The sequence below is a fragment of the Eptatretus burgeri genome, chromosome 1 (genome assembly GCF_056783735.1).
Source record: "Eptatretus burgeri isolate ZD-2024b chromosome 1, Ebu_testis_v1, whole genome shotgun sequence".
Lineage (NCBI taxonomy): Eukaryota > Metazoa > Chordata > Myxini > Myxiniformes > Myxinidae > Eptatretus > Eptatretus burgeri.
In genome coordinates this window covers 8,475,159-8,485,158 of record NC_140961.1, presented here as the reverse complement: position 1 = coordinate 8,485,158, position 10,000 = coordinate 8,475,159, and the positions used below count along the sequence as shown (strand labels likewise).

The window sequence follows — 10,000 nt, the reverse complement described above, 5'->3', positions numbered from 1 at the left end:
CATATTATCATTATCAATATACTCGTACATCATGTGATATAAATAATGTATGTTGAAGGCATTCTGTTTATGATGTATAGGTGTGATGACAGAACTTTTGGGATGACTCTCGGCCTTGTATAATTGGACAATGAATTTATCAATGAGGTCTTTCGGGTGCTTGGAGGTTTTGACAAAGAACTGCACAACAAAGACCTATAATTTGAAGAAACAGAGGCTTTTTCTCACAATAGACACAACTGGTTGGATCAAGTCTGCAGGGTCATGAGAGATCCATTAATGAGATTGTGACTCATTGATTGAGCACTCAATTAAAATCTCATTAATAATTGAATTCAATCAGTTTTAAAAATGTTATCAAGGAGATCTGACCACGTTTTATCGAACTTTTTGACTCGTGGATTGAATTTCATCGCTTTACCGCTCTGCTGTTCATAACCTTGGTGTGCAACTTGCAGTTAAAAATAATTTAGTTGACGTTTGGAGTCTGGAAACCAAGCATGAGGCACGACTGAGGATGGCATTCGAGCCGAGAGATGACACTGTCTTTGTGAGTTTCCACTCCATTCCACTCTGCTGATGTCCTGTTGCATCCTGATCTGATGTGTTGTTGCTCTTCCACGAGCCTTGACTCTGTACAAAAAGGACCTCTGTCAAAAAGGTCAACATTTCTCAGCTAACCAGACACGGTGGTGTCATGCTTCGACCATCCGCTTGGACTTTGGGAGTTCGGCGGTTTGAACCCAGACTGCAGTCGTACCAAAGACTTTGAAGATGGTACATGATGCTTCCTTGTTTGACGTTAAGCATTTAAAAAAGGAAAGAGCACAGACTAATAACCATTGCATAGGCTTTATGGGACTCATGGCCTCCTCATGCGTAAGGAAGCTCATATTATATTATTAATTATCCTGCACGTGTGAAGTGAAAAGCAGGGTGAAGCATTTGGTTCATTTTGTCTGTCTATCTGTCTGTCTGTCTGTCTACAGACGACAGTCGATGATCGAGGAACTACTTAATTTCAGTGGAACGCCACATTTTGAACACTGCAGAACACGAAACAGAACATGAATGGGAACATGAACCTGCAGTCTTGCAGTACCTTGGCTCTGAATTTGGCAAATTGAATGGAATACCACCCCAATCAAGCATGATAACAGAGGAGTAAGGTAATTGTTTTAATCTGTGTGCCTGTCTCGCAGTGAAACAAAACTGAAAATCATTCGAAAGAGAAAACAATGTTTTTAGGGATGTCATAAAGGACACAAACAACAGGCACGAATAACTAATGCAACATGTCAAACAAGGTAGTGTGAAAGACGGCGCATCAACGGCAGTAAGCTTCTGAAAAAAGTTTTTCATTTTACTTCTACAACCTTTAAAACATTTATTTTAGTTTAATTGAATTACATATTGTAGGTGAACATAGTGGAACACAAATTGCCTTGTTGGCACTTTCAAAAACCTTCCGTTTAGCGTACGGTGCTTGGAAAAAAAAATATTCATGCCATCTCATGCCCTGAGGGCAGAGTAACTGTGCGAGATTCTGCATTCAGACAAATAAGGTGGCACCTGACATTGTTTTGCTCTCAACTTTGGGGAATACATATAAAGATTCAGACAAAATCACGGCTCCAAGGAAATATAGATCGTGCTCGGAAATGCAATGAGCAAGAGTTTAAAAGACTCTTCCCATGTCTTTTTGCTGAATATTGCATGGGATAAGGAGTTCTACGAACTGTCGAGTTTCACATTGTGTGGTTGACGTTTCTATTGAACCAGCATTTAATAGAATTGCACTGTACATATCTAATGGGAAAATGGGGCCTTTATATTCTATTATGCAACAGGCATACCCCTCTGCGAGAGAATAAGGGTCATGGACCTCATTAATATATAACGCTAAGTGAAGAACTTGTCTTATTTTCTGATTTATTAATTTCGCAAGAACATCACCGAAATGCCCAATTACTTAGATGCACAATGACTTTGAATCTACAGATTGCCAAGGGTCAGGTGACAAACGATTGGACTTAACATTTCCACATGGCATGACCAAAGACCTTTGCAACCAAAGACCTTTGTGATGGCACAACTCAACTCCCAATTATAAACACTTTGGAATTTTCAATGCAATCGTTACTCATATCTGCATCACTGAGCATGTGTCAACACCATTTGTACATTTTGAAACTGCGTACACCGACAACATAAATAATGTAACTTTAAGAGTCCAGGCATAAACAAGTCATAACCTTCCACTCAAGGAACAGCTGGTATGAAAAACCTATCGAACGCATTTCACGCACACATCCCGTAAGCATTAATCCGTTAGTTTTTATACACGGTGCTCAAGTGAATCTCGAGATTGAGGAATGTTATTTGAAATCCTCGACACGTCCGCACTTGCAGGAAACTTATTCTCACAATATAATGAAGTCAAAATCACGACCCACACACGAGCATCTCCAGGGCATATTCCTGGTTTAATTCCAGATGGATTAACATGTCAGACCACATGCTCTTGGTCCTCCCAGGAGATGCGTCGCAGAGTAAAAAGATGAAACACCTGCACACTGCCGCTCAACGTGTTCCTCTTCATGAGGTGGACGACTGCCTTGCTCTGACCACTGGATCGGATCACCCACAATCTATATATTACTAAAACTCTCATCTTGTATGTATGTATGTATGTATGTACGTATGTATGTATGTTTGCATGTATGTATGTTCCCGAAATACAGCCAAAACGGTACATGATGGAGCAAAAATTTTCGGCCCACCTCACTCACCATTGTCCTGCGGTGTGCATTATCAAGTTTCGTTCAAATCGGGCAACAAGAAAATTATTAAAAAATCAATTCCCGATTCAGTCAAGTTCTCTTTGGGAGTATTTTATCAATGCAAACAACCTCAGCGGTATAGTTTGCTGGAGCTATCTTTTTTTTTTTCTTTAAATGATTTTTTAATCAACCGCTGTCACAATGGGAACCCGACGGGTTCACAGGTCGTCTAATCATTCTGGTGGACGTTATGAGTGCAGGTTGAATTGGCCGAGGGTTTTCCAAATGCAAAATGCAGATCTAAAGCCGTAAAATAATATTGCCTCAGTGACGAGTTAAGCTCCTAATTGCCACAGGTGAAAGAAAGAGGTATAAAAAGAAAAATATACACGTGAGGCAGTATATATCACATTCATAAGTGTTCGGTCAGTTAACCAGCGAGTGTTGTACAAGCTCAAATATCAGAACCTTAAGCGTTCTTAAGAGGTCGGTTGGCCATATAAGATCTCCATATAGTGATAAAGATGTTCATGCCAGACTTTTCCAGTTTGGGTTCTGGTTAAAGTGACAGGGAAGGGAACACCCTGTGACATCAGTAGAATCCTTAATTATGATTAATCTGCTGAGGGTTGAATCATGAATTAAACAAACAAGTGTAAAATACAAGTAAAAAGAACTGGAAAAAAAGAAAATGCAGAAAAAGACTATCTGCTGCTCCTTTTCACGGCTCCAAATAAATCACACCTTGTGATGTCGACCACCTGAGTTTAATTCTCTCACATTCCTCTATTCTGAGCAGATAGGTCAGTGGCCTCTCTGTCTTTGTCTTGCACCACTTGCTTTTTGGTATTGCATCCTCTGTCCTTTCCGTGCTCTGCTGCTCCCCCCAGGTCTCTACAGGGTGCACACGGTCTCCCAGCAACCCAGTGCTGGTGAAACTCCCAAAATACAGGCTCACTGCTCACCTCCACTTTGCTTTTTTGTTCCTCTTTTCTCTCGTCTGAGGAATCAACTTCCTCAGTCTGTTCAATCCGATTCTTCCCTCCAGGACTTCAAGAAAGCTCTTCACCACAGTCTCAGGTCATCCTCAATCCATACTCATGATCTTTTCTCCCCTCATTAACCCTCTCCCCACGTCTCTCTTTCCAGGTTATTGTGTTTTTCCCCCTTTTAAGTTCCATTTTTGCTTCATTCCCAGTTTTGCCTTCCTTTTCTTGTTGTGTTTGAACTTGTAATCCAGCTTGCTCATCCCATGCACTCCCCCACCCCCTTAAATTCGATCTCATTCTTCCACATTCCCGTTCTTCCTCAAAGTGTCCCATTATTGTGTCCCTTTACCATGCTGTTGGTATGTTTGCTCCCTTTCCACTTTGTTATCCTTGTTTGTTCAGTTACATTCTCGTCCCTTCTCTGTTCTAGCTCTTCCACGAATCTCGACCTTGTATATAGTACAAAAAAATCCCTTTCTCTCTCTACCCTCCAACACCCTCATGTCTCTCTCCATCACTTCCCCACCACTTCATTTTGGTCTACCCCTTATCATCCTACCAACTACATCCATATCAAAGGCTTGCCTGAGCACATTCTCCTCCAAAAATGGGGAAAAGAGAAATAAATCAAAATAACAAGAAGTAAAAAACACTGAAGAAAAAGATGAGGAAGGGTAAGATGCACTGTGAAGAAGAAGCAGGATGCCAAAGATTTTGGTGGAGTAGAAGGTGTGACAAGGTAAAGTTGAAGAAGGTGACTTATACCTTGCTGTGATTGCACTTGGTTCCTGTAAGCACGAGACCCGGATCTGCTAGGTCCTCTCCGAAGTATACATGCGTTCCACGACATAGGACTATCCGACCGTCCCCTTGCGAGATGTTCGTATCGATGTTGACAGCATTGGATCCGATGATTGGCTGCTTGGCCCCACCCTGGCATTGAATCTTGCCACACTTGACATCACTATCAAGAAAATGGGTGACAAGGTTCACATTGATGAGTCCGAGTGCATACTTTCAAGATATTATCCTTTGATGTGAGAACGTAACGTCAAGGAAGGCTGACTTAGCAATATGATTAACAAATCATCGCTGAGACAGGATGTCCCACAAACCGACATTCCACACACCTTGGGGATATTGTTTAGACATGGTAATAACACTGTATGCATTTCCCAGTGACAATGCACTCATGACGTGCTCACATGAACAGCTGGTGGTAGCAGACCATGGTAATTGGGACACCTGGTGCACCGCACAAGCCCAAACTCATTCATCTTGGTCTAGATCTCAGTTGTACTTGAGATATAACTCTTTGCACAAACCAATGACAAAGGCCAATTTGAGGCTGAAACTTGAGGCTAAGCCTTTGTAATTTCAATAAAACCTAAATTGGCTTGCACCAACTGATAGCCATTCCAAATGACAACACAATTTTATTTGACCATAAAGGCAATTTGCAACTTTAAATCAATTTCAATGGGAACTCAATAGTAGAAATTAACAGAGAGCTTTCTTGCAAAAACACTGGCGAATAACCATTAATTATTTCATGATGACACCATGGCACATGCACAGCAAGCATGAAGAGCCATTAAAATAAATAAATAAAAATCAATATTTTAACCAACAATATCACAAAAACTTAATGTAACTGAGACTTGTGGAAAGAATACAATCTGAAATATTCATTGAAATTTATTGTGAGCACACGTCTTCCTGATTGAGTAATCGGTGCCTCCTGTCAGAAACAGATCCAAGTCAAGAGATAGTCACTGTCGAAGATGGTCTTATATACTTTGGGACCTGGTAGGTCTCCGTTCCATCTCCTGAAACCCACCCACAAGTGGAGATAGCAATCAGCAACTTGCACACACGCACCCACACAAACATCAACATAAATACAAAGCGTCACAAAAATATCTCAGAGCAGAAGAAAGAGTGCAACCAAATATGTCACAAACAAGGAACAAAACAATTCCCAAGGAATACCTGTGAGAACGAGGCTGATCCTGAAAACGTGTCTCTCCCAGAGGAAGAAAATTAAAGTGATAAACCAACAAGCGGTACCAGTGTTCCAATGCAGCTGCAGAATAATAAACTGGCCACAAGCAGAAATCATAAAACTAGATCTCAAGACAAGGAAACTTCTCACTATCCATAAAATGTTCCACAAAAATCAATGCATCCCGAGAATGTACCTGCTAAAACAAGGAGGTGGTGGTCTGATGGAACTCAACCAAGTGCACAGAGTGGCAAATGCAGGATTGGATGAGTACGTGAAAAGTTCATCAGAATACCGAATGTAATTTGTCAGCAAACACGAAGACAGCAAGCCAGAAAAAGCATCCTGAACCCACCGAGCAAAAAATTTCCAAAAAACAGGTACGAATAGAAAGTCACACATGAAACTGAAACTTACAAATTCATGCAGCCCCAACGATTGCAAAAAAAGACAAAGGAAAAATCTAAAACGAAATATCAACAGATATACACCGACAACTGGGAGAACAACAAAAAAAGAGCAGGGATGTGGAAAAAAAATGAGTTGCACAGATTGGGAAGAGATGAAGAAGGCTCTTTGCCTCTATGGAATGGTTAAGAAGAGGTCAGCTCCACTTAGATGGAGAACGAATCATTATTAATGCCCAAGACGAGGGACACCACACGCATGGCTTTAATAAGATGGTGGAACTAAGTCAATTGGACAGGTGAAGGTTCTGCAAGGCAGACACAGAAAAAAACGAATCACCTCCTATCAGGATGTAAAAAAAAACCTCTCGTCAGAACAGCTGTACACACAAAGGCAAAACAAGGTATGTCGAGTAATGCACTGGCACATCTGCAGAAATTTCAATATCCGAGTTTCAGAAAATTAATGACAACACGAACCAAAAACGGTAATTGCGAACAAGGAAGTAATGCTCACGCATGACCTAATCATCCCATCAAGCGTCGGCATAGAAAACAAAGCATTGTGACTGGATATATCACTGAGGTCCAAAAGATAAATAAAATAGAGCATTTCTAATTGAGGTGTCAGTCATCAGCGATTTTGGCCTAAAAAACAGAAATCAAGAAAATGACCCAAACACAGGTGAACAATACACTTACATGGCCTTCATCCGCAGTTTGATGGAATACTGCTCTCTACTCTGGGCTGCCACCCCTGCCTCACGCCCTACCCCCCAGGTATCTGCATGGCACATGCGGTCCACCATTAACCCCATCCATCCATCGGGACCACACTCTACACAGATCGTTGGTGCTGCAGAAGCAGTCTCCTGGGCTATTGGGCACAATCCTGGACTCACCACTCTGATAAAGGATACGAGCAAGCTGGTACTCATTTTGCCGACCTCAGAAGGATGACAGGCTGAGTCCACCCCACCTGGTATTAATTCAACGGCGGCGTGATTTGAAATCAGGACCCTAGGATCCCAAGCCCACCACACTAACAATTAAGCACCACGTAACCCCTTCCTGTGAATTTCTGAAATTTCAAAAATCACTGCTCACCTCCACTCATGTGTTCCTCTTTTTTCTCACCTGCAGAACCAAATACCACATCCTCTTCAACCTCATTCCTCCCTCCAGGTCTTTAAGACAGCTGTTTACCACCATCTCAGATCATCTCTAATCCAAAACCATGATCCTTTCAACACACGTTAACCCACCCCCTCCCAATCTTGCTTCTTTATCCATCTTATCCACCCCCACCTTACCCACACATCCCTTTGTTGTCTCCTCTTTATTTTCTCCCTCCACCCTACTACTGTTGGCATTTCCCCCTCTCTTTCTGCTATTCATTTTGTTATATTGTGTCCTGATACGTTCTGTGTTATAGCTCTTCCAAGAGCATCGACTCGTGGAAACAAAAAACAAAATCACAAAAATGAAGTCAAAAGATCCTGGAAGCTGAAGATCGCAAAAATTGTGCCAGTGATAATAAAGATGACTGACACACTGACTGACACACACACACACACACACACACACACACACACACACACACACACACACACACACACACACACACACACACACACACACACACACACACACACACACACACACACACACACACACACACACACCCTTTGCAACTGCACTGGTCATTTTGGTGTCACCACAATGCTGAAGCAGAAGCATAGCTATCTTGAAAGTTTTTATGAAAAGGAAAGAGGTTTAACCTCAAGTTTCAGCATCAAATTTGCTTTCGTCGGTGTTTTTTGCAAAGAGCTGTGTCTCTATCAAGTGCATCTGAGATTCAGAACAATCGCTATGTGCTTGCGCAGTGCACCAGGTGTCCCAATTTTTTCATCCTAAGATCCCTGATTGCCTTTTTGGTAATCTGCCAATAAACGATCACGGGAGGGATGGTTGCAACACACATCATCATCATCATCATCTGGAAAAGAAGTAGAAGATGTCAAAAGAAGTTTCACGTAAATACCTCGGGAATTATTTTAATCACAACAATGGCTTTTCAACCCTTGTCACCCTTTTAACTTACCCCTGAAAAGTTTTCAAATAAGAGATTCGGCCCCAAATGATAATACATTGTCGGCATTTAAATTTGGAAGATTGGGTTGTTTTGAACTGGCATGAAAGGGGTTCAGCATGATGGAGTTGTGTGGTTCAGGTTTATCAAGTTTAAAGTGAATATTGCTTTATTCACACAACAGTCGTCCAACCATACTGCTTCAGTGCTGATTTGGTGTCTCTCTGTATGTCTTTATCTTCTTGGCTGTTCAATCTCTTGAGAGTGGAATAACATCATGAATATTTAAAACGTGTGAACCAACTTCCAAGGAATCATGAATTATTTGTTTAAATCAAAACTTTCAGGCAGGGAAAGCAGGGAAAGGGAATCGGATACCCACGGCGATTTTATAGGCACCGGTTAGACACACTTTTTTTTTGGCCAGAAGTGTAAATAAGGGGTGCACCCTCAATGCTTTTGGTCTTCCACCAAAACAGTGAAGCAGAAATCTAAGCAGGAGAAAGGAAATGAGTGAGTACACTGAGATAGTGTAAGAAGGCTTATAGGGGCACATTTTAAATAGAGTAGTCGGAGTGGATAGAGAGCTGGTGGAATGCTGTGATGGTCATGATAGCAGATGTGGCATTCATGGTGAGCAGTTGCTGCTACAGTGTCAGCAAGTTCTGATTCCCAAGCCTCTCTCAGTCTGTGTTCTGCAGTGGACCTGCACCTCTGGAGTTGTCACTAGCCACAAACTCCTGAATGACAACCCGTAGGGCGTTAAGCCCATGGTGGACATTTCTCTTCTGCAGTCCTGTAAGCACAATGGACTTCCCTCTGGCCTGGTACACTGCCAAGTTTCTGAGGGACTTGGCTGCCTATTGTCTTTAATGATCATCTACACCTGCTTCATATCAACTCCACACAAACCGAGAGACGAGATCCTTCACGGATTATTCCGCTTCATATAGATATGTTACAGATATTGATGGTGTTACAAAAGAAATCCCTTCTATAAAATTGGCATGATGTACACTTTTTCACCTCCATGTTTACAGTATAATCTTGTTTTTGCGTACCTGTTGTGCTTATGCACAGGACTTAAGAATATGGTGTAGCAAAGCATGAAATAGTGCCGCAGTTCAAATGGTAATTCATTCAATAGATGCACTATGAAAGAGTCGTCGCTGTGCTGATGACGTGTACAAACTGGCTGCAGACCACACCTCGAGAGTTTGTCTCTGCGCTGTATTCGGGTTTCATCACATCCAAATTACTTTTGTGTTTTTGTCAAATTGAAATTTTAATGACTCTTCACTGCACACTGCATTCTTCCAAATATGCCAAAAATGATGAACCAAATTAAAAAATAAATAAATATTCATCACCTGAGATTATACATTTATTTGAAGATTTAAATTGGCATTTCTCCCTTTTGTGAAATTGGCTTGACCCTTGGTCTTTTGACTTGTGCATGTCACACATGTAAATGCTGATCACCTTAGCTTTTTGAAGCAATGTCACCTTAGTCTGGGGAATGACGTCTTGAAGGAAGTGTAACCGATCAGCTGCAAGTCTTTGCGACTAGTTTACATCTCGGGTCCATCGCATCTTGCGGGAGTATTGGCAAGCCCCCTTAACCTTCCAACCAGCCCCTTTGCATTACAAAAACCGGTACCTTATGAGTACAAGTCAGCCTTTTTAGATCGGTCAACGAGGAAAGGGAAAAGTGTAAAGAGGAG

The 10,000-nt window shown here is 41.6% G+C and overlaps 1 protein-coding gene across 6 annotated transcripts in view; it reads right to left on the bottom strand.

Annotated features, from left to right (window-relative positions):
• LOC147033820 (disintegrin and metalloproteinase domain-containing protein 12-like) overlaps positions 1-10,000 on the bottom strand; it is an 868,480-nt gene that overhangs the window by 53,812 nt on the left and 804,668 nt on the right. For all 6 annotated transcript variants that reach the window (XM_085871429.1, XM_085871449.1, XM_085871421.1 and 3 more), the window contains one exon: positions 4,538-4,736. In XM_085871429.1, the coding sequence (XP_085727555.1) occupies positions 4,538-4,736 (199 nt within the window). The remainder of the gene's footprint in view (positions 1-4,537; positions 4,737-10,000) is intronic.